The sequence below is a fragment of the Oncorhynchus tshawytscha genome, linkage group LG07, assembly GCF_018296145.1.
Source record: "Oncorhynchus tshawytscha isolate Ot180627B linkage group LG07, Otsh_v2.0, whole genome shotgun sequence".
Classification (NCBI taxonomy): domain Eukaryota; kingdom Metazoa; phylum Chordata; class Actinopteri; order Salmoniformes; family Salmonidae; genus Oncorhynchus; species Oncorhynchus tshawytscha.
In genome coordinates this window covers 51,170,088-51,194,160 of record NC_056435.1, presented here as the reverse complement: position 1 = coordinate 51,194,160, position 24,073 = coordinate 51,170,088, and the positions used below count along the sequence as shown (strand labels likewise).

At 44.4% G+C, this 24,073-nt stretch overlaps 1 protein-coding gene across 2 annotated transcripts in view; it reads left to right on the top strand.

Moving 5' to 3' along the window:
• The window catches only part of LOC112254785 (paxillin), a 57,410-nt gene extending 34,194 nt beyond the window's left edge, over positions 1-23,216 (top strand). The window contains exons 1-11 of one of the 2 annotated variants that reach the window (XM_024427633.2): positions 2,002-2,111; positions 4,005-4,195; positions 4,381-4,466; positions 4,570-4,700; positions 4,893-5,094; positions 5,304-5,442; positions 19,418-19,576; positions 20,275-20,448; positions 21,037-21,118; positions 21,275-21,423; positions 21,668-23,216. In XM_024427633.2, the coding sequence (XP_024283401.1) occupies positions 4,604-4,700; positions 4,893-5,094; positions 5,304-5,442; positions 19,418-19,576; positions 20,275-20,448; positions 21,037-21,118; positions 21,275-21,423; positions 21,668-21,934 (1,269 nt within the window). In that variant the 5' untranslated portion in view covers positions 2,002-2,111; positions 4,005-4,195; positions 4,381-4,466; positions 4,570-4,603 and the 3' untranslated portion in view covers positions 21,935-23,216. Of the gene's footprint in view, positions 1-2,001; positions 2,112-4,004; positions 4,196-4,380; positions 4,467-4,569; positions 4,701-4,892; positions 5,095-5,303; positions 5,443-19,417; positions 19,577-20,274; positions 20,449-21,036; positions 21,119-21,274; positions 21,424-21,667 lie in introns of those variants that run through there. The other variant, XM_024427632.2, reaches the window with a different exon arrangement.
• Positions 23,217-24,073: the final 857 nt, after the last annotated feature.

Below are 24,073 nucleotides of genomic sequence, written 5' to 3'. Positions count from 1 at the left end.
TCTACACTGTATATCTGATCAATACGATGTTATTTTAATGGACAAAAAATGTGCCTTTCTTTCAAAAACAAGGACATTTCTAAATGACCCCAAACTTTTGAACGGTAGTGTATGTTGAACTGGAACAATGTAATCTGTTTCTGTCTAGTAGGATAGATGGGCTAAGGTATCTGTGATAGTCTGCCTCAACAGTCTGAGTATGCCTAGAACTCCATTCCTATTCTATTCAGAGAAATGTATTAGATTGGAAATGAGCTATTATCATGCTGGTTAATGCGATGCATGTCTGTTGAATTGGGAAAAATCCACCAACACTCGGCCCAGCCCTACCTACTGAGCCAGTCCGAATCCGCTACTGTGTTGCGGCCATGGCGTACTGCATCATTTTTACTAAATGGTACGTGCTAAATAGTATGCAAAGATGAGTGCTTAGTGTACAGTTTAAGTATGTAGTATGGGTATTCGGACACAGCCTCTCCCTCATTCAGGGTACTTTTAACTTCTACTGCAGTTCCCTCTGACCTCTGGATGGCCTAGTAACAGGCAAGAGTGCACAGTCCTTGGCCAAGTTCCAATATGCACACTAGCACACCCCTTAGAATGCATTCCCAATATGTTGCTTCATTCTGAATGAAATTTGAGTTTGGTTATTAGAACAGAACATGTGAATGGCTGGCTATGAGCTGATGTGTCATGGCATGTTCCTGTGTGGCTCTGTTGGTAGAGCATGGTACTTGCAACTGATTGGATTCCCATGGGGGACTAGTATTGAACAAGTATTAATGTATGCACTCACTACAGTAAGTTGTTCTGGAAAAGAGCATCTGCTAAATGACTAAAATGTCATATGTTCCCTTCAGCCCTTTGGCACAGAGGACTGACACACTTTTGTAGGCCTCCACACTAATGCTTAGGTCTACAACAAGAAATGTCAAAACCCCAGCCTCCTTTGTGCACAACTTATTGCAATCTGTTTCCTTCATGTTCTGAGCCCTTAGAACTACCCGAAATAATTACTGGAGGCTGGTCTTGGTCTAAAGACTCTCTATTCTACGTCTTTGCTTGTAGGTGTACTTGTACATTACCTTTCCCACAAAAACCTTGTTGAAACCCCTTCTGCTGGAAATCAAGTGTAAATGGATCTTTTGAGCATTGCTGTTGCCCAGAATGAAGGCTAACGTTTTGGAATCAGAGGTTTTTTACTTTCCCTCACCCTTTGGGCAGTTGGTTGGTTGTTAGGCTATATATTTCCCCTTAAAGGGAGTATCTGGCTGTAGGAGAATAAACACCCGGCTCTGCTGTATCCAGAATCAAATCCACTGAGATGTTTACAGTATCTCGAATTCGGTCAGCAAACCCCTCTGCTTCGGTAACCCTGTCATCATCCAGCATGCTAATGATGCTAACGCCAACTCTAGCCAAATTGGATCCAGTGCCCAGCCCAGCTGTCACCATTGCCTGTCTTTAGCATCCATGATTCCTTGGGCCATGGGATACTCTCCATCTCAGCCACACCATACCGAGGGAGTGTATTACGTTAAATGACCTGGTCACTGAACTCGAGCACACTTGGAATGAACCTTGAGACCGACAGAACAGCAGCCCGTGTGAAGGAAGGGTTAATTTAATTACCACTCACACCACTCTCTCTGTAGGCATTGTACTCAGAGACCATATCATTCTTTTCTACCATTCTCTCCCTCTCTTTCACAACTTTCCTTCCATCACTGCCACAACCTTTTCATGTTTTTCTCAGGCTTTCTTGTAATGCTCTGTCGAGTTGGCTCTAATTGCCTAGTTTGTAAACCGTTCTTTGCAGCAGTCGTGTGAGTGTGAACAGACTCTTACCTCAGCCTTCAGAGAGCCAAGAAGGCTGAAACTTCAAATTGGCATAGCTAGGGATAAACCTAATCCTCCCGCTGCCACCAAAAGTGACGCCTCCTCTCCTGCCCTTTCCTCCCTCCTCTCTCATTACCAGTCTCTGGTGTTAAGGTTGGCAGTTCCTGCCTGTCAGCCAGTGGGTTTGGGTTGCTCTCTTCCTCAGTCTTCCTTTGCATTCCTCTCTTCGTCCTCCCTGGGTGTGTATGTGCTAGTCGTCTTCATCGCCTCGGGTATGTTGTTTCCACTCATGTTTCTCTTGTGGTTTCCTTTTATTTCTCACCTTTTGTCATCAGTTATGTTTAGTGTGACCTTGTATTGTTGACTTCTTGAAGTGCAGGTGCATGCATATGTCGTTCACAGTTAATTTATGGGTTGCACTGGTTTGTCCTGTTTATTGTTGATGACTGAAGTAAAGTCCAGTGGAGAGTAGAGTAGGGAACGTATTCGTAGTGCAGAAGATGGTCAGTTTCACACACTTGTGAAATCAGGCAACTGCTTAAGAGAAGTAATCTCGGTATAAGGAACATGGGTGTGTTACGGTGGTTCATACAGAATTATTGTGGATGATGTCACCTTGCTCATTCTCTTCTTGCCCACCAACTGGGTGGCTAACTGGCTAGCCATTTTTTTTACCCAGATAGAATGACTGCATTTTATAGTGTGAAATTGTGGTTGGGTGTTTCTTATGGGATGAACATGATCTAGATTGACCACGTCTATCAAGGTGGAAAGCAACAATTGGTTGGCAGTGAGCGATTACAACCTGACCAGAGAAAGCTGTGGTAGACGACCTACTTAAAGGGATTTTAAGGATTTCTAATTAGGAAAATGTGGAAACCGTTTACTAATAGTGTATATAAATAGTTTATGAAGTATACTTTTGACTGTAAAATGTTACGAAAGCTTATGTCTCGCTGCTGTCTACTTCACATCCATTAACAGTGAAACTTTGTGAGCAGCAGGGTAAATGAGTAACCAAAGGTGTGGTAACAGTGCAGATGATTCAGTGAAGTGGGTTACAACCCTGCTGCTCCTCCTAAGATATCTAAATGTTGCTCACATCTGTCTGTGTTTGGACACGTTGGGAAAGTGCCGGAACATCAAGCTGTCAAGTGTCCTTATTGATGACTAGGAGAATATATGATGACTGGATCACAGAGGCTGCCTGGATCTTTAATTTAAAGACCCTTACGCCCTTCGGTCTCAACGTAGACTTTGATCTGAAGCCATTCTTGTGATTATTGTGACTTTGCCATTGTAATTGTTTGTAAACTTGTGTAGTCAAATTAATCTATGATCGTAGGCTATCCATTTGTTGTTGGTATGCTGTTCTTTGTATGATATTTTAATATTTGATTATTAACCAATGATATTAGGCCACTCTTGGCCATGATTACAGACACCTGTGTCTTGACACTATATAAACGAGTCATCCCGCAGTGTTTGTGATTATACCCTGATGAAGACAGCTTGGCTGTCAACGTTGGTAATTACATTTTTGCATCTGAGCTCCTAGAGTGTGCGGCTCTCTTTTATTTTCAAGTTTTCTACTCCGCTAGCCAGCACCTCGTCTTAATAGGTGTGCGTTTCTTTTTCTTCTAGATCGGATCACAGGTCATACAATATAAATGACAATATAAAATAAACCTGCACAACAAATTAATTTGAAACTACAGTAGACTAGTGGCTGGCTTGTTGTCCGTTATTGATTGGAGGTCTAGGAATTATCAACTTAAAAAAAAAAACTTCTCCTTGAGAGATGCAATCAAATAAGTGTAGGGTTAAAGTTGATTTTGGGGGTCTTCTAAACACTGAATATGTTATTAATTTGCTTACGTGCCATTGTACTTATGCTCACTGTATAGCTGAATATTGAGGCCCCTGTCTGTGTCTAGCTCTCTGCCAAAACCCGCACACCCGCGTCGGTGAGGAAAGGGACTGAGGGTGATAGCGAGGCACAGAGACGGCTTCTGTTTTTCTCTGAAACAAGGGCAGATTTGCATGCCGCTGAGGTTCTCAGAAACCTTGTGTTGAGAATAACTTGTTCTTTTAGCTGCACATGCAGGGTTTGACATAAGAGATCACACCATAATATTAAAAGGGTCTAACTCTTATGTTCCTAGATGCATTGCTGGCGGACTTGGAGTCGACGACCTCCCACATCTCCAAGCGGCCAGTGTTTCTGCCGGACGAGACACCCTACTCTTTCCCCACGGGAGGACAGGCCCCTCCCCCTGTACCACCACCTCCCTCTGCTGAGGCCCTGAATGGGACCTTGCTTGACCCCCTAGATTCAACCCCCTTGTCCACACAGGTACACACATTCCCATACAAGGCTGGTGTGGGTTCAGGTTTTTGCTCAAGTTGGTAACCGATCTGATTCAACTAATAAAATCTTGAAGACTGAGCAAAAGCCTGTGCCCACATGACACCCTCACCCATTTACCATTTTAACTAGAACACTACTACACGTCTAAATATATACCTGTCCTTTCTTAGTCCTACAGCCCTGCACAGAAAAGCTTGTGGTCCAGGGACAGCAGTAGCCCCCCCTTACCCCAAAGCGAAGAGGACCACGTCTACAGGTAATAATGATCATAATAAACAATACACTTCATGTAGCGACACATGACAAAATGAACATCAGATGTCTGTTACTGATGTTTGTCTGTCTGTTGGGTCCTGCAGCTTCCCCAACAAGCAGAAGAGTACGGAGGCTGCCATGAGCTCCTCCCTGGGCTGCAACCTGTCGGAGCTGGACCGGCTGCTTCTGGAGCTCAACGCTGTACAGCACAACACACCCTCCTTCCCCACTGAGGGTACGCTACACCATTATGTGTGCATCCCAAATTACACCATATTCCCTATATAGTGCACTGCTTTTGACCAGGGCCCACACGTAGAAAACCCTATTTGGTACATAAAAGCATTTAACAGTTACGGTCTCTTGACCATTGCAGTTGTTGAAACTTGCCAATATGTAAATATATTTTTATCCTCCTGTGTTGCAGAGGAGTCAGCTCCGCCCCTGCCTTCCAGCAGCACCACCCATTATGTGCAAGCGAACGGGGTTTCTGGGGCAGGCAAGTTGCCTCGCCCCACCATGGATAAGCCAAAACGCAGCGTGGCCACCAGGCCACCAGTCATCGAAGACGTGCGCCTCAGCGCCAAGAGCCTCCTCGACGAGCAAGAAAGTTCTGTGCCCTCTCCCATGTAAGGATTAGGGCTGGTCCAAAATGTTGCCATTCCCATAAATTGGGGGACTATTAACTGCAAAGCAATGGCACTGCACCTCAAGTTCCTGAAGACAGTTTGATCTTACTCACAGATTGTGCTATATCCTGTGTGTTTTTCATGTTTGACTTTGGTCATTTAACGCTCATCATTATGACCTAATGTTTGTTTGTTTGTTTGATCTCTAGCCCCACCCCATTGGTGGTAGAGAAGTTGGGGGAGGAGGAGACGCCCTCCCAGCTGCAGGCCAGAATCTCAGCCTCCTCCGCCACGCGGGAGCTTGACGAGCTCATGGCCTCGCTGTCCGACTTCAAAGTCCAGAGCAACGTAAGTTTTACAGAAAGATTTTTAGGAGGGTGGGTGGATGAGAAGGAGACCGGTGAGTGCTACTCTTCCTGGGGTTGACATAAAACATGACATAATACAGAACATCAATAGACGACAACAGCTCAAGGAGAGAACTACATTCGTTTTCAAACAGCAAACAGCTTACATATCAATTACATACAGTCAAAATATCTAGGGTGGATGGATGAGGGGAGTGGGTAGGGGGAGGGACACTGCAGGTACAGATTGGGTGAAGTAAGTTGGGGTGACAAGTGAATTCAAATAAATGTATCGATTAGAAACCAGGTGGTGGAAAGTCGACTGAGGTGAATGTGTTACTTTAAAAAGGTAGGTTGAAGATGTATTTTTGTCATTGATGTGTGTTCTTCACACAGGTAGAATCCTGTGGTCTAGAATGTAATGTACATTAAGTCGGGCGTTTACTACCATTTGCCTTATCGATCCCACAATACAACAAGTTATTTACTGTAACCAGGTTTCATAACCTTTTATGCGAGTAAAGTATATATATTTTTAATGACAGGCCTGATGGAAACTGCTAATTTGTCTGTAAACTTTCCAAATGTTGACAAAACAAAATACGCTTGACAAAGTGGATTCTTTTTGTCTCTGTAAAATGTATTATGCGAGAAATGGTGGTGGAAACAACTTTTATGCGCATATATGATGCCATTCTATCAATACCAAGTAAAGTATTCAGACGCCTTGACTTTTCTACATTTTGTTACATTACAGCCTTATTCTATAATAGATTGAGGGGAAAAACTACTTAATCTACACATAGTACCCCATAATGACAAAGCATTTTTTTGCTAATGCATTTAAAACTATAACATTTTATATAACTATTCAGACTCTTTACTAGGTACTTTGTTGAAGCACCTTTGGCAGAGATTATAGCCTCAAGTTTTGGGTATGATGCTACATAAGACTTGAGTTGGCACAACTACTTGGGGAGTTTCTCCCATTCTTCTATGCAGATCCTCTCAAGCTCTTTCGGGTTGGATGGGGAGCATTGTTGCACAGCTATTTTCAGGTCTCTCCAGAGATGTTCGATTGGGTTCAAGTCCGGGCTCTGGCGGGGCCTCTCAAGGACATTCAGAGACTTATCCTGAAGCCACTTCTGCGTTGTCTTGGTCGTTGTCCTGTTGGGAGGTGAACCTTCACCCCAGTCTGAGAACCTGCTCCAGAGTACTCAGGACTTCATCAGGATCTCTCTGCACTTTTTTCCGTTCATCTTTCCATCTATCCTGACTAGTGTCCCAGTCCTTGCTGCTGGAAAAACATCCCCACAGGATGACGCTGCCACCACCATGCTTCACTATAGGGATGGTGCCAGGTTTCCTCCAGATGTGACGCTTGGCATTCAGGCCAAAGGGTCCAATCTTGCTTTCATCAGACCAGAGAATCTTGTTTCTCATGGTTAGAGTCCTTTAGGTGTCATTTGGCAAACTCCAAGGGGCTGTCATGTGCCTTTTACTGAGGAGTGGCTTCCGTCTGGTCACTCTACCATAAAGGCCTGAATGGTGGAGCGCTGCAGAGATGGTTGTCCTTCTGGAAGGTTCTCCCATCTACACAGAGGATCTCTGGAGCACTGACCATTGGGTTCTTGGTGACCTCCCTGAGCAAGGCCTTTCTCTTCCGATTGCTCAGTTTGGCCGGGTGGCCAGCTCTAGGAAGAGTCTTGGTGGTTCCAAACTACTTCCAGTTAAGAATGATGGAGGCCACTGTGTTTTTAGTGACCTTCAATGCTGCAGATATTTTTCGGTACCCTTCCCCAGATCTGTGCTTCGACACAATCCTGTCTCGGTGCTCTACGGACAATTCCTTTGACCTCATGGCTTGGTTTTTGCTCTGACATGCACTGGAAACTGTGTGCCTTTCCAAATCATGTCCAATCAATTTAGTTTACCACAGGTGGACTCCAATCAAGTCGTAGAAACATCACAAGGACGATCAATGGAAACAGGATGCACCTGAGCTTAATTTCGAGTCTCATAGCAAAGGGTCTGAATACTTATGTAAATAAGGTATTTCTGTGTTTTATTTTTAATACATTTGCAAAAATGTCTAAACCTGTTTTCACTTTGTCATTATGGGGTATTGTGTGTAGACTGAGGAAAAACATTTATTTAATACATTTTGTAATAAGGCTGTAACGTAACAAAATGTGGAAAAAGTCCAGGCCTGAATACTTTCTGAATGCACTGTACATTTGGAGTCACTTGACGATATTCATGTAGTCCTCCCACTATGACTCAGGAAATCATGCAGTTTATTGCTACTGTTATGAACTTCATAGGGTGGTGAAAAGTGCACAAATGAGCTTGATGCTCCTTTTATAGTACATATTGAGGGTCTTCTTTTGGTGACATGATTGACCCTTTACTGCTGTTTGACAACAATAAAAAAAATGCACTCTTTAATATTCTCATGTAGGCTAGCCTACCCACACTGACCAGAGTGGGCACATGTGTTAAATAGCACAACAGTTTTTGTGACCTAACCTATCATAGTTGAAAATGTGATGGAAATGCATTTGAACTTTAGATTTTTATTCGTTACATGAAATCTTAAGCGGAAAGGTACCTTTTTTTTATATATTTTTTTGCACTACGTCATCACACTGCTTTTTATCCGCAACGAGTCAGTTTGGTGGAAACACGACTGGTGGGAAAATATGCAGATGTTTAGAATATTTGCATGAAAACATGTCCCCGATTGGATGGAAACATAGCTACTGTGAGGAATGTGTATTATTGTTATATTCATCACTATGATATATTATGCCACTTTTCACAAGTCTTTAAAGAAATGTTCATGATTGACTTGACATGATGCATGTCTTTCCATGTCTACCTCTTTTCAAACCATTTTCAATTTTTCCCCCTCCGTTTCCTATTATTACTGTCTAATATTTCCAGTCTTGTTCTCAATTGTCTGTCGATATGGAACCTCTCCTGCTCAGTCAAGGATCAGAACCCCCCTCCAAAGAGAGCCTGCTGCCCCAGTAGTTTTAACCAGATATCCAACTGAGCCTGTGGATCTGCAGCTGGTGCCCCTCAGTGACACGTCCCCTCCTGTAACCCTGTTCTTTTAGAACTCCACATAGATGCCTGCTCTGCTTCTCACCTCTCCACCCCCCCCCTCTCAGCTGCTTCAGCCTCCATTGTGTTGGCCTTGTCCCAGAGTCTCCAGTACACCCAGATCCACACACAGCTGGTAGGAGAAACTGATCCCAGCGTGAGAACTACACTGACCTCCCACATAGTCCTTCACTGTGGTCTCTGCCACCACAAGCCATACTTAGTCAAATAACCCCAATCCTCCTTTTGCTCCAGTTGAAAAGTCCCCCAGTCCTGCAGTGGATGCAAAAACCAGCAAGACGCGTAATCAGTCATTTTTTCCAATACCCCTAGTCCCGTTACTGTTGCCAAGATGCCTAGTCCTATAACTGTTATTTATTTTATTTAACCTTTATTTAACTAGACAAATTCTTATTTACAATGACAGCCTACCAAAAGGCCTCCTGCGGGTACGGGGACAGGGATTAAAAATAAAACAAATAAATAAAATATAAATATAGGTTAAAACCCACAACACTACATAGAGACCTAAGACGACAACATAGCATGGCAACACAGCATGGTAGCAGCACATGGTGCAAACATTGTGCACAGACAACAGCACAACGAGCAAAAAGTTAGAGACAACATTACATCACGCAAAGCAGCCACAACTGTCAGTAAGAGTGTCCATGATTGAGTCTTTGAATGACGAGATTTAGATAACTGTCCAGTTTGAGTATTTGTTGAAACTCATTCCAGTCGCTAGCTGCAGCGGGCTGAAAGGAGTGACCCAGGGATGTGTGCGCTTTGGGAACCTTTTAACAGAATGGGTGTTGTATGTGGAAGATGAGGGCTGCAGTAGATATCTCAGATGGGGGGGGAGTGAGGCCTAAGAGGGTTTTATAAATAAGCACCAACCAGTGGGTCTTGCGACGGGTATACAGAGGAGTATAGAGTACAGTGATGTGTCCTATAAGGAGCATTGTTGGCAAATCCGATGGCAGAATGGTAAAGAATATCTAGCCGCTTGAGAGCGCCCTTACCTTAGCTGTTGCCAAGACGCCCGGTCCTGTAGCTGTTGCCAAGACGTCCCGGTCCGAAAACAAACACCCTTCCTCCCTTAGCCCCCATTGCGCCGTTTTCCCCACCAAAGGAGAACCAGTCAAACAACACCTACTGCTCAGCCACCAGAGCTCCCTACTGCATGTAATGACTTGGGGATAATGTGGCCATGTCGGGAGCCCTTGCTGGAGGACGCCCTCGACAGATTGCTGTCCTATGAGTTGACTCCGCCAGAGGGAGAAGTGGAGCATGCCAAGGAGACCCATCAGGACAAAGAGGAGCTTTATGCCATGGCAGGAACAAGGAAAGAACTTGGGAGGAACGGATTTACCCTGGACACATGCCTCTGGACGGGCGGGAGGGGATGATAACTCCCCTTGCCGAGGCCAGCAGGTTAGACATCTGTTTGACCCCGTCAACGTTCCCAGGAACCGCCGATGCCACGCTGGACCTCCCCCTGAACCAGCCTTCAGCCGTGGAGAGGCTGTCCGTGTCGGGTCAAGTACGGGTACAGGTTTTTTTTTTTATCAGATGATTGCTCATTCTAGCCTGGTGGAATCGGGCTGATCGCTACATTGGCCAGTCTTTTTCAATTTTTTTTATTTTATTTTTTTATTTTACCTTTATTTAACCAGGTAGGCAAGTTGAGAACAAGTTCTCATTTACAATTGCGACCTGGCCAAGATAAAGCAAAGCAGTTCGACAGATACAACGACACAGAGTTACACATGGAGTAAAACAAACATACAGTCAATAATACAGTATAAACAAGTCTATATACAATGTGAGCAAATGAGGTGAGAAGGGAGGTAAAGGCAAAAAAGGCCATGGTGGCAAAGTAAATACAATATAGCAAGTAAAACACTGGAATGGTAGTTTTGCAATGGAAGAATGTGCAAAGTAGAAATAAAAATAATGGGGTGCAAAGGAGCAAAATAAATAAATAAATAAAAATTAAATACAGTTGGGAAAGAGGTAGTTGTTTGGGCTAAATTATAGGTGGGCTATGTACAGGTGCAGTAATCTGTGAGCTGCTCTGACAGTTGGTGCTTAAAGCTAGTGAGGGAGATAAGTGTTTCCAGTTTCAGAGATTTTTGTAGTTCGTTCCAGTCATTGGGCAGCAGAGAACTGGAAGGAGAGGCGGCCAAAGAAAGAATTGGTTTTGGGGGTGACTAGAGAGATATACCTGCTGGAGCGTGTGCTACAGGTGGGAGATGCTATGGTGATCAGCGAGCTGAGATAAGGGGGGACTTTACCTAGCAGGGTCTTGTAGATGACATGGAGCCAGTGGGTTTGGCGACGAGTATGAAGCGAGGGCCAGCCAACGAGAGCGTACAGGTCGCAATGGTGGGTAGTATATGGGGCTTTGGTGATAAAACGGATTCCACTGTGATAGACTGCATCCAATTTGTTGAGTAGGGTATTGGAGGCTATTTTGTAAATGACATCGCCAAAGTCGAGGACTGGTAGGATGGTCAGTTTTACAAGGGTATGTTTGGCAGCATGAGTGAAGGATGCTTTGTTGCAAAATAGGAAGCCAATTCTAGATTTAACTTTGGATTGGAGATGTTTGATATGGGTCTGGAAGGAGAGTTTACAGTCTAACCAGACACCTAAGTATTTGTAGTTGTCCACGTATTCTAAGTCAGAGCCGTCCAGAGTAGTGATGTTGGACAGGCTGGTAGGTGCAGGTAGCGATCGGTTGAAGAGCATGCATTTAGTTTTACTTGTATTTAAGAGCAATTGGAGGCCACGGAAGGAGAGTTGTATGGCATTGAAGCTTGCCTGGAGGGTTGTTAACACAGTGTCCAAAGAAGGGCCGGAAGTATACAGAATGGTGTCGTCTGCGTAGAGGTGGATCAGGGATTCACCAGCAGCAAGAGCGACCTCATTGATGTATACAGAGAAGAGAGTCGGTCCAAGAATTGAACCCTGTGGCACCCCCATAGAGACTGCCAGAGGTCCGGACAGCAGACCCTCCGATTTGACACACTGAACTCTATCAGAGAAGTAGTTGGTGAACCAGGCGAGGCAATTATTTGAGAAACCAAGGCTGTCGAGTCTGCCGATGAGGATGTGGTGATTGACAGAGTCGAAAGCCTTGGCCAGATCAATGAATACGGCTGCACAGTAATGTTTCTTATCGATGGCGGTTAAGATATCGTTTAGGACCTTGAGCGTGGCTGAGGTGCACCCATGACCAGCTCTGAAACCAGATTGCATAGCAGAGAAGGTATGGTGAGATTCGAAATGGTCTGTAATCTGTTTGTTGACTTGGCTTTCGAAGACCTTAGAAAGGCACGGTAGGATAGATATAGGTCTGTAGCAGTTTGGGTCAAGAGTGTCCCTCCCTTTGAAGAGGGGGATGACCGCAGCTGCTTTCCAATCTTTGGGAATCTCAGACGACACGAAAGAGAGGTTGAACAGGCTAGTAATAGGGGTGGCAACAATTTCGGCAGATAATTTTAGAAAGAAAGGGTCCAGATTGTCTAGCCCGGCTGATTTGTAGGGGTCCAGATTTTGCAGCTCTTTCAGAACATCAGCTGAATGGATTTGGGAGAAGGAGAAATGGGGAAGGCTTGGGCGAGTTGCTGTTGGGGGTGCAGTGCTGTTGTCCGGGGTAGGAGTAGCCAGGTGGAAAGCATGGCCAGCCGTAGAAAAATGCTTATTGAAATTCTCAATTATGGTGGATTTATCATTGGTGACAGTGTTTCCTATCTTCAGTGCAGTGGGCAGCTGGGAGGAGGTGTTCTTATTCTCCATGGACTTTACAGTGTCCCAGAACTTTTTGAGTTAGTGTTGCAGGAAGCAAATTTCTGCTTGAAAAAGCTAGCCTTGGCTTTTCTAACTGCCTGTGTATAATGGTTTCTAGCTTCCCTGAACAGCTGCATATCACGGGGGCTGTTCGATGCTAATGCAGAACGCCATAGGATGTTTTTGTGTTGGTTAAGGGCAGTCAGGTCTGGGGAGAACCAAGGGCTATATCTGTTCCTGGTTCTAAATTTCTTGAATGGGGCATGTTTATTTAAGATGGTTAGGAAGGCATTTTTAAAAAATATCCAGGCATCCTCTACTGACGGGATGAGATCAATATCCTTCCAGGATACCCCGGCCAGGTCGATTAGAAAGGCCTGCTCGCAGAAGTGTTTCAGGGAGCGTTTTACAGTGATGAGTGGAGGTCGTTTGACCGCTGACCCATTACGGATGCAGGCAATGAGGCAGTGATCGCTGAGATCTTGGTTGAAGACAGCAGAGGTGTATTTAGAGGGGAAGTTGGTTAGGATGATATCTATGAGGGTGCCTGTGTTTAAGGCTTTGGGGAGGTACCTGGTAGGTTCATTGATAATTTGTGTGAGATTGAGGGCATCAAGTTTAGATTGTAGGATGGCTGGGGTGTTAAGCATGTTCCAGTTTAGGTCACCTAGCAGCACGAGCTCTGAAGATAGATGGGGGGCAATCAGTTCACATATGGTGTCCAGAGCACAGCTGGGGGCAACAGTGAGAGACTTGTTTTTAGAGAGGTGGATTTTTAAAAGTAGAAGTTCAAATTGTTTGGGTACAGACCTGGATAGTAGGACAGAACTCTGCAGGCTATCTTTGCAGTAGATTGCAACACCGCCCCCTTTGGCAGTTCTATCTTGTCTGAAAATGTTGTAGTTTGGAATTAAAATTTCTGAATTTTTGGTGGTCTTCCTAAGCCAGGATTCAGACACAGCTAGAACATCCGGGTTGGCTGAGTATGCTAAAGCAGTGAATAGAACAAACTTAGGGAGGAGGCTTCTAATGTTAACATGCATGAAACCAAGGCTATTACGGTCACAGAAGTCATCAAAAGAGAGCGCCTGGGGAATAGGAGTGGAGCTAGGCACTGCAGGGCCTGGATTCACCTCTACATCGCCAGAGGAACATAGGAGGAGTAGAATAAGGGTACGGCTAAAAGCTATGAGAATTGGTCGTCTAGAACATAGAGTAAAAGGAGGTTTCTGGGGGCGATAAAATAGCATCAAGGTATAATGTACAGACAAATGTATGGTAGGATGTGAATACAGTGGAGGTAAACCTAGGTATTGAGTGATGAAGAGAGAGATATTGTCTCTAGAAACATCATTGAAACCAGGAGATGTCATTGCATGTGTGGGTGGTGGAACTAATAGGTTGGATAAGGTATAGTGAGCAGGACTAGAGGCTCTACAGTGAAATAAGCCAATAAACACTAACCAGAACAGCAATGGACAAGACATATTGACATTAAGGAGAGGCATGCTTAGTCGAGTGATCAAAAGGGTCCGGTGAGTGGAGAGGTTGGTTGGTGATTTAGACAGCTAGCCAGGCCATCGGTAGCAAGCTAGCATAGGATGGAGGTCTGTTGTTAGCCACCTCTTGCGTTCTGTCAGTAGATTAGTGGGGTTCCGTGTGGTAGAGGGGATTAATCCAAATCACACAACAACAAAAATAAAATCAATAGATATAGTTATAGATGCCCAAGAAGAAAACATAATAATAATAAAAATAAATAAATTGTCCGATTGTCTATTCAGATAGCAGCCGGTAAGATAGCTAACGGTTAGCAGGCCGCAGATGGGCGTTCAGGTAACGTCGCGACGGAGGAGCCAGCCGGATCTCCTTCGGGTAGATAACGTCAGCAGTCCAGTTATGAAGGCCCGGTGGGGCTCCGCGTAGGCAGTAGAACGGGTCCGGATAGGTGACTGCAGCCCAGGAGTGATTGACGGAGCTGGCTAGCTCCGGAATAATTGATGTTTGCTCCGGAATCGACGAAGGCCGATAGTCACACGGATAGCAGCTAGCTAGCTGTGAGATCCGGGTATGAATGTCCAGAGAGCAGTCGAAATCCAGGGACATGGAGAGAAATTGGTCCGGTATGTTCCGTTCCGAGCCGCGCTGCGCCGTACAGAACTGGCGATAGATTTTCGAGCTAAAGGATAGCTGATGACCACAAACCGTGGTTAGCTGAATACTAACGATTTGCCAGTAAAGGAGCTAACTAGCTTCTGGATTAGCTTCTGGCTAGTTTCAGGCTAGCTTCTTGGAGTTTCTGGCTAGCTTCTTGGAGGATTACAGATTTGAGGTAAATAATACTTTTTTATAAATATAAATTGGTGAGGCGGGTTGCAGGAGAGTGTTTTGAAGATGAGTTGATGGAAAATAAAAATGAAATGTATGTGAAAAAAAGTTGTAAATATATATATATACAGGACACGACAAGACGAGGACAAAAGACGTCTGAACTGCTATGCCACCTTGGAGCGAGAATTCACTTATCAGTATGGGATTTCTCATAATTGAAACTGTTTTGAGTCTGTAATGAGGGGCATTATTCAAAATGAGAAAAAAAGTCTGCTATTTGGATCACCAATCAATCAGAGGACGGCCTTATTCAAAGCACAGTATTTGACCGGGTGGGCTTTTGTCCTAAATCCACCCACTGTTTCTGAGAGGATGCTGATAGGTCCGTCCATTTTCTGGCTTATTCAAAACGCCCATCTATTGGATTTAGCCAGACTGATAAGTGAATTGAAATAGAATGGTGAAAGCCATGATCAGGCTTGTTCCACAATCATTCAAGTTCCATCTAGCTCTAACAGTATGTCACTGTGCTGTTTTCAAATTATTTATGTGTATATATCTATCTATCTATCAAGCAAGCATCTGGTCAAAGTTGTATCTTCTTGCTTTACCTGAAGTGATGCAAGTAAAGCGGAGCATGTTGACTTGTGAACTGCTCAAGGATAGAAGTCAGCGCAAAAGTTAAGAGGGTTCACTTCCATGGTCCATGTTGAAATCTCCGCTCTGCGTTGTTTATGGCTATATTGCATGTCTCAACTTGCATTTATTACTGTGTGCATAGCTTTGTGGGGATTAGCTTGAGCTTGTCACTTTAACAATCAAGGTTGATGCAAACCTTCACCGCACAGCTGTGTGTAGCTTGCCACCTCTTGTGTAAATATTCTGTATTATGCACTATATATAGAAAAGTATGTGGACTCCCCTTCAATTAGTGGATTTGGCTATTTCAGCCACAACCATTGCTGGCAGGTGTATAACATTGAGTACCCAGCCATGCGATCTCCATAGACAAACATTGGCAGTCAACATGGCATCGTCATCAGTTCGTAAGATTTCTGCCCAGCTAGAGCTGCCCCGGTCACCTGTAAGTGCTGTTATTGTGAAGTGGAAACATCTAGGAGCAACAATGGCTCAGCCGTGAAGTGGTATGCCACACAAGCTCACAGAATGGAACCACTGAAGCGTGTAACGCGTAAAAATCATCTGTCCTTGGTTGCAACACTCACTACCGAGTTTCAAACTGCCTCAGGAAGCAACGTCAGCACAGGAACTGTTCATTGGGAGCTTCATGAAATGGGTTTCCATGGCTGAGCAGCCACACACAAGCCTGAGATCACCATGTGCAATGCCAAGCATCAGCTAGAGTGGTGTAAATCTCGCTGACACTGGAGCAGTGGAAATTAGTTATCTGGAGTGATGAATCACGCTTCACCATCTGGCAGTCCAAAGGATTAATCTGGGTTTGGCAGATGCCAGAAAAACACTACCTGCCCGAATGTATATTGCCAACTGTAAAGTTTGGTGGAGGAGTAATGGTATGGGGCTGTTTCGTGGTTTGACTATGCCCCTTAGTTCCAGTGAAGGGAAATATTTTAATTCATTTATTTATTTTACCCCCTTTTCTCCCCAATAAAATCTAAAACCCAAATCTAGTTTGTTTTGCACATTGTGTCAGTTTTTGCATTCAGGAGAATGGCCATTTGCCAGAGTGGCCAGGTGTGAAATGGACTAACTCGAAAAAGAGTGGAATTGAGTCGAGCGTAGTGCCCTTTGACTTTTGTTTGTGCAAAGGGGCCTTGCTTGAAGGACTGTGCTTCTTGCTGTTTTTCGTGCCTGGTATGGGAAAGCCACACCCAGCCCCCCCACCGCTCTTAACTCCTTTTACCCAACTCTGTAGCTCAAGTTGATTATCCGCCGCACCAAAGAGATGCCCAATGTGCACCCCGTGTACCGAGACGGGCAGTTGTTGCGGCATAAACTGGGTCCTGTCATCTTCACCCAGAACCACCTCATTACACAGCTGCAGGGGAAGCTGGGAATCGAACACCCCGTTGAGCACCAACGCAAGCAGAAGTCAGACGACTCGCTTACTGAGGGAGTCATCGTCACGCAGCGCGCGCAGGATGACTGGACCTCGCCGGTGGTGGACAAGGTACAGAGAGGTGGCCGGAGCCAGTGATAAGTCATCTCACTGGGACACATTTGGACCTGCAGAGCAATACAGCACCTTCCAGTAGCTTGTTTCTTGATTAGTGCTGTTCTTTTAGAGTAACTTTACCAAGGCCATTTTCTATACCACACATACGGTGGGGCAAAAAAGTATTTAGTCAGCCACCAATTGTGCAAGTTCTCCCACTTAAAAAGATGAGAGGCCTGTAATTTTCATCATAGGTACACTTCAACTATGACAGACAATGAGGGGAAAAAATCCAGAAAATCACATGGTAGGATTTTTAATGAATTTATTTGCAAATTATGGTGGAAAATAAGTATTTGGTCAATAACAAAAGTTTCTCAATACTTTGTTGGCAATGACAGAGGTCAAACGTTTTCTGTAAGTCGTCACAAGGTTTTCACACACTGTTGCTGGTATTTTGGCCCATTCCTCCATGCAGATCTCCTCTAGTGATGTTTTGGGGCTGTTGCTGGGCAACACGGACTTTCAACTCCCTCCAAAGATTTTCTATGGGGTTGAGATCTGGAGACTGGCTAGGCCACTCCAGGACCTTGAAACGCTTCTTACGAAGCCACTCCTTCATTGCCCGGGCGGTGTGTTTGGGATCATTGTCATGCTGAAAGGCCCAGCCACGTTTCATCTTCAATGCCCTTGCTGATGGAAGGAGGTTTTCACTCAAAATCTCACGATACATGGCCCATTCATTCTTTCCTTTACACAGATCAGTCGTCCTGGTCCCTTTGCAGAAAAACAGCCCCAAAGCATGATGTTTCCAACCCCTTCACAGTAGGTATGGTGTTCTTTGGATGCAACTCAGCATTCTTTGTCCTCCAAACACGACGAGTTGAGTTTCTACCAAAAAGTTATATTTTGGTTTCATCTGACCATAAGTCATTCACTAGGTACCCTCGTGTGGTTCTGGGATTTTTGCTCACCGTTCTTGTGATCATTTTGACCCCACGGGGTGAGATCTTGCGTGGAGCCCCAGATCGAGGGAGATTATCAGTGGTCTTGTTTGTCTTCCATTTCCTAATAATTGCTCCCACAGTTGATTTCTTCAAACCAAGCTGCTTACCTATTGCAGATTGTCTTCTCAGCCTGGTGCAGGTCTACAATTTTGTTCCTGGTGTCCTTTGACAGCTCTTTGGTCTTGGCCATAGTGGAGTTTGGAGTGTTACTGTTTGAGGTTGTGGACAGGTGTCTTTTATACTGATAACAAGTTCAAACAGGTGCCATTAATACAGGTAACGAGTGGAGGACAGAGGAGCCTCTTAAAGAAGAAGTTACAGGTCTGTGAGAGCCAGAAATCTTGCTTGTTTGTAGGTGACCAAATACTTATTTTCCACCATAATTTGCAAATAAATTCATTAAAAATCCTACAATGTGATTTTCTGGATTTTTTTTCTTCTAATTTTGTCTGTCATAGTTGAAGTGAACCTGTAATTTTCATCATAGGTAATCTTTTTAAGTGGGAGAACTTGCACAATTGGTGGCTGACTAAATACTTTTTTGCCCCACTGTATGGACTATGACTAGCGAACAGTTTCTCAACCATATTCTTCTGTAACAACCTGTTGAGAATTCATGTTTCCTTTGCACCACCTGAGGCTTTCTATTTCCGGTGGTTTAATTTCACTCATCTTTGACGTGTCTCTCCTTTTGCTCTCTGTCTCTGTCCACACCCAGATCATCATTCCTCCTGACTCGCCTGTCCGTCAGAGAAAAGTCATCCCCCCTCCGCAGTCCTATCTGGTGGCCAAAAATCCACCCCCTGACAAGCAAGTCCCCTCTACCCCCCTCCCCCCACATCTCTTGATATATTTTCCAGTCAGTCCCAATTCGTTCCATCCCTGTTCCCCTTGAATTTGATTTTTCAAAGGTCTGTTTACTGAAGGTTGCCTTTCGTTAGATTGAAGTCTGCCTATTTCTTTCCCTCTGTGGAATGAGACTGGGTCAGAAATTTCCAATGACCACACCATTGGAGAAGTGTAGTTCCCTCCCGCCTTGCTTCTGCCCATCAACAGCATACATTCAGTCTCACACTATCAATGGGCTCTATAGGTAAGCCGATAAGCATAGTTACTCTTGAACACAGTAGTCAGATTGAAGTGTCAGGGTTGGACTGCAGTGCTCTGTTATGAAGGCATTATGTGATGAATCTTACATGTTCATTCTAGTCTGGAATGCAATGCCAGTGGCATTTTCCATTTCAGTCATTAACAAGACTGATTTCTGTTGGATGTCACGTAAACCCCAGGAGTTACTGCTGTGTCTATGGAGACACATTCAATTCAATTTAAAAAATCATAATTTTACACAGAGGGGAAATTACTTCATAGGGGCAGATGTAATCAGAAGAGAGACTCTTCTACGTATTAATTAGGTTTTCTGTGATAAATTGAACAGAACATGAATTGGGAAGGGAGCTCTATTTGGGCAACTGTGTTGTGTTCATGTGTCTTACTGTTTGTGTGTGCGGTTATTGTCTGTGTGTTTCTGTATGTGGTTATTGTCTGTGTGTTTCTTTCTCTGAGATGTCTTTCTGTGTGTGACCCGTCCACAGATCCTGGCCCAGGGGAAGAGCTCACCCACTGCTCCCCCCAAACAGTCTAATAAGCTGGACAACATGCTGGGCAGCCTCCAGTCAGACCTCCATAAACTGGGCGTCCAGACTGTGGCCAAGGGAGTGTGTGGGGCCTGCAACAAGCCCATTGTTGGACAGGTAACTTTACAAACACAGAGGCCACATTCATGCAGAACACATACCGGCTGCATGCACACACTCACACTTATGCACACAGACACATACACTCGCATTCAACTTTACTGGGCTTATTACATACGTTTTCTGGTCCCTTTTGAATGTATTTCATGTTTCTGGGGTTGTTGTTTTTTCCTTTTGAATATCCTAAGTCCATGTAGGTGTGAATGTGGTCATGATTAGATTGATACACCCTGTTGTCCCAAGCTGCCTATATAGCTTGCATGGTTTCCAATATAATACATTTTAGCTCCTAATGGAAATTAAGTTAAGTACTGCAACCATAGAAAGGTAATTGTTCCACACTGAACTGGAGAGAAACACTGTTAGCCGATGTAAATCAATCATGCATTGATGTCAGTTTCCCATGCCAATGTCCCATTGAGGTCAGGTCATACACACATCTCTGGTTAGGATTCAACCCTGGGCCCATACTCATAAAAACTCTCAAGTAAGAGTGCTGATCTAGGATCAGTGTTTCCTTTTAGAACATAATGATTAATATTACATGGATGGGGGGACCTGATCCTAGATCAACACTCCTCCTAGACAGTTTATTAATACAAGCGCAGATTCACTAAGTCCAGTAATTCAATTCAGGTTGGGGCTGCTAGATTAGATTGTAAGAGTCTGTCTTGCCCTCTCCTCCCTGTGCCCAGGTGGTGACTGCCATGGGGCGCACATGGCACCCAGAGCACTTTGTGTGTACCCACTGTCAGGAGGAGATCGGCTCCAGGAACTTCTTTGAGCGGGACGGAGCACCTTACTGTGAGAAGGACTACCACAACCTGTTCTCCCCACGCTGCCACTACTGTAACGGACCTATCCTGGATGTTAGTATTACACACAGAAACGAATGCACGCAAACACCCCACTGCTGCTGTTACTACTGCAACGGACCGATACTGGACTTAACTATTACACACACATGATGCCACTCTGAATCCCACAGACCATCTTTGAGCCATCTTTTCCACACACCATCTCTGTTTTTCATTAGTGTGTCCTGTCTCACTCCACACATCAACACTCACTCATATCCTTGCGCTGACACACTGCACACATGAATACACATGCAAGCAAGCATGCTCACACACACACACTGCCTGGGGTGAGGCACCACAGCAGAAACAGGGAAGAGGAGAGCGACTGAACTTTCGCCTCAGGATAGGCCAGATGATTCACAGTGGCGACAAGCTTCCTCATTGGCCCTGTGTGGTTTATTCATATCACTCCCCTTTCTTTCTATTACTGTCTCCCTCTCGCTTCTGACATGCTTCTCTGTCCTCACTAGAACACACGGCTCTATGCTACTCTGTCCTCAGCAGTGCTGCCATCTGCTGGCTATAGATAAAATGGGCAAAATACTTAAAAATATGATACTTTAAATTCAATATGCTAACTGCATTTGTCCCCTACAGAAAGTGGTGACGGCTCTGGACAGGAACTGGCATCCGGAACACTTCTTCTGTGCTCAGTGTGGAGCTTTCTTTGGCCCAGAGGGTAAGCTACCCCCCTTTATCTCTCCCTTTATCTTCCTCCCTTCTCTATTCTTCTCTCTCTCTCTCGCTTCTCTTCCCCTCTTTTTTTCCTTTCTCTCTGCCCTCTCCTCTCGCTCTGTCGTCTTAAGGCAGTGTCTTTCTCTGCTCCCCCCTACAGGCTTCCATGAGAAGGATGGGAAGGCATATTGTCGGAAGGACTACTTTGACATGTTTGCGCCCAAGTGTGGAGGCTGTACCCGTGCCATCCTGGAGAACTACATATCAGCCCTCAACTCCCTCTGGCACCCCGAGTGTTTTGTCTGCAGGGTAAGTGGGTGTGGGCTGTGGTGCTATTCTAAGCTTATTATCCCTCATTTACATATGGTGAGACATACAGTAGCTTTCATATAGTTCTTGAAACAGATTAATTTCTTTCCTCCAGCACCTTCACCAATCGGTTTTGGATGTGGGCAGATTCTACCTATTATACAGTTCTTTAGGTATTTCCAAAAACAGTATAGAAAGCCTTGATTGCCTCCTTCCCTTTTCTTCCCACCTCTGTGCATTACAGGAGTGCTTCACCCCCTTTGTAAATGGGAGCTTCTTTGAGCACGAGGGCCAGCCCTACTGCGAGGGCCACTACCATGAGCGCCGCGGGTCCCTCTGCTCGGGCTGCCAAAAGCCCATCACAGGCCGCTGCATCACAGCAATGGCCAAGAAGTTCCACCCTGAGCACTTCGTCTGTGCCTTCTGCCTCAAGCAGCTCAACAAGGGCACCTTCAAAGAGCAGAATGACAAGCCCTACTGCCAGGGCTGCTTCATCAAGCTCTTCAGCTAGGAAGCTAGCCTCCCCCAGCCTGTTTATGTGTGTGTGTGTACGCGCTTGTGCGTGTGTGCAGCTGTGTGCACGTTCTGCGTTCCAAATCTCTGCTGTTCTGCCCTAAGTGTGCACTTGCTCACTTCCCTTCATGAATTTAAAAGGAAATGACAGGTGTGAGAAATATGGTGGAAACTCCAGCCCAGTCCAATACCAATCCAATGCTTTTTAAATGTGTGGGAAGGAGTGCGTAGGTGCACGCTCCAGAGGAAAAAGAAGAGAATCGGGCCACCGTGTGAGTGTTTTTCAAAAGGTGTAGACTGGGATTAGAAGGCCGTCAGTGGCTATGATGAGGAAGCAGAGTTGTTCCTTACTGTGCATGTAGCTGAGATAAACCTGGCCATTAGAAACACCACAACTCTCCCTACAGGTGCCTATTTGGAGGAGTTGGAGTGATCATTCCAAAATATATTTTTGTAGTTGCAAAACACTGTCTGTGCAATTGCAAATACATGCCTATAAACTGTCTCTTGATCTAAAACACACAAGACAGATTTTTAACTCGAGAAGAGGAAACACTTTCTGGTCTCTTTCTCCTTCCTTTCTCTTCACGGCTCTATTTTTGTACACTTTTCCTATGGAAACTTTCATGTACTTACGAGGACTGCTCAGCAACAGATTGAATTTTTTGTTTACCTGAAGTGTGTTTGTACAAAATAAGACATTGTTTTAAGAGGCGCACACACACTCAAGACTACTGCTCTTTTTGTGCTATGGACTCTCACTTTCTAATTTCAGTACTTCAGTCTTTGCTTCACTGATTCTCATATCAATTGTCATTCATGTGAATCTGATTTCAAAAGGATGTACATTTTGAATATTGTCTTACCCTTTAGGTGGACAGAGGGTGGGGGTTTGGGTCATTTTGGGTACCGCACCTCTTTTTTTATTTTGGCGGAACTATGCTCATCCCTTACTTTCCATTAGCTTTGGGTAGGGAGGCATCTCTTAGCTTGGCAACCAAACTGAGCACAGTGTTCTTCAGTCTGGGGTAACCAGGCTAGATTTTCTTTCTATGAGGAAAATACTGGAGCATGTTTATTTGAAACAGAACATGTTAATTGTGTGCATTTTACCTTTTTTTTAAAATTTGCTACTGTATTCGTCCACACATTTAGCCAAGTTTTAAAATGAATTAATTCCGAGTGAATGGGGAGTACATTTCTTGGTGCAATGTTTTGCTGTAAATTTAGCTACTGACAATGTGTGTTTTCCCTAAGTTACTTAAAGACAAAGTAATACAGATAGGCTTGGTCCTTTTAATGTATTTGCTGCCAATTGCTAATACAATCACAACATTTTAGCAACATTTGGTTTAGTGACATGGCGTAGTGTTGTCACTGTTTAGCTCACACTGATATGCAAAGAGCCAGCTCTGTGTGTGTGTGTGTGTGTGTATATATATATATATATATATGTATATATATATATAATTAGTTGAAGTCTGAAGTTTACATACACAAGTCCTGACATTTAATCCGAGTAAATATTCCCTGTCTTAGGTCAATTAGGATCACCACTTTATTTTAAGAATGTGAAATGTCAGAATAATATCAGAAGTTTACATACTAATTGAGTGTATTTGGTAGCATTGCCTTTAAATTGTTTAACTTGGGTCAAAGGTTTCGGGTAGCCTTCCTCAAGCTTCCCACAATAAGTTGGGTAAATTTTGACCATTCCTCCTGACAGAGCTGGTGTATCTGAGTCAGGTTTGTAGGCCTCCTTGCTCGCTCACACTTTTTCAGTTCTGACCACAAATGTTTTTTTGGGATTGAGGTTAGGGCTTTGTGATGACCACTCCAATACCTTGACTTTGTTGTCCTTAAGCCTTTTTGCCACAACTTTGGAAGTATGCTTGGGGTCATTGTCCATTTGGAAGATCCATTTGCGACCAAGCTTTAACTTCCTGACTGATTTCTTGAGATGTTACTTCAATATATCCACACAATTTTCCTGTCTCCATGATGCCATCTATTTTGTGAAGTGCACCAGTCCCTCCTGCAGCAAAGCACCCCCACAACATGATGCTGCCACCCCAGTGCTCCACGGTTGGGATGGTGTTCTTCAGCTTGCAAGCCTCCCCCTTTCTCCTCCAAACAT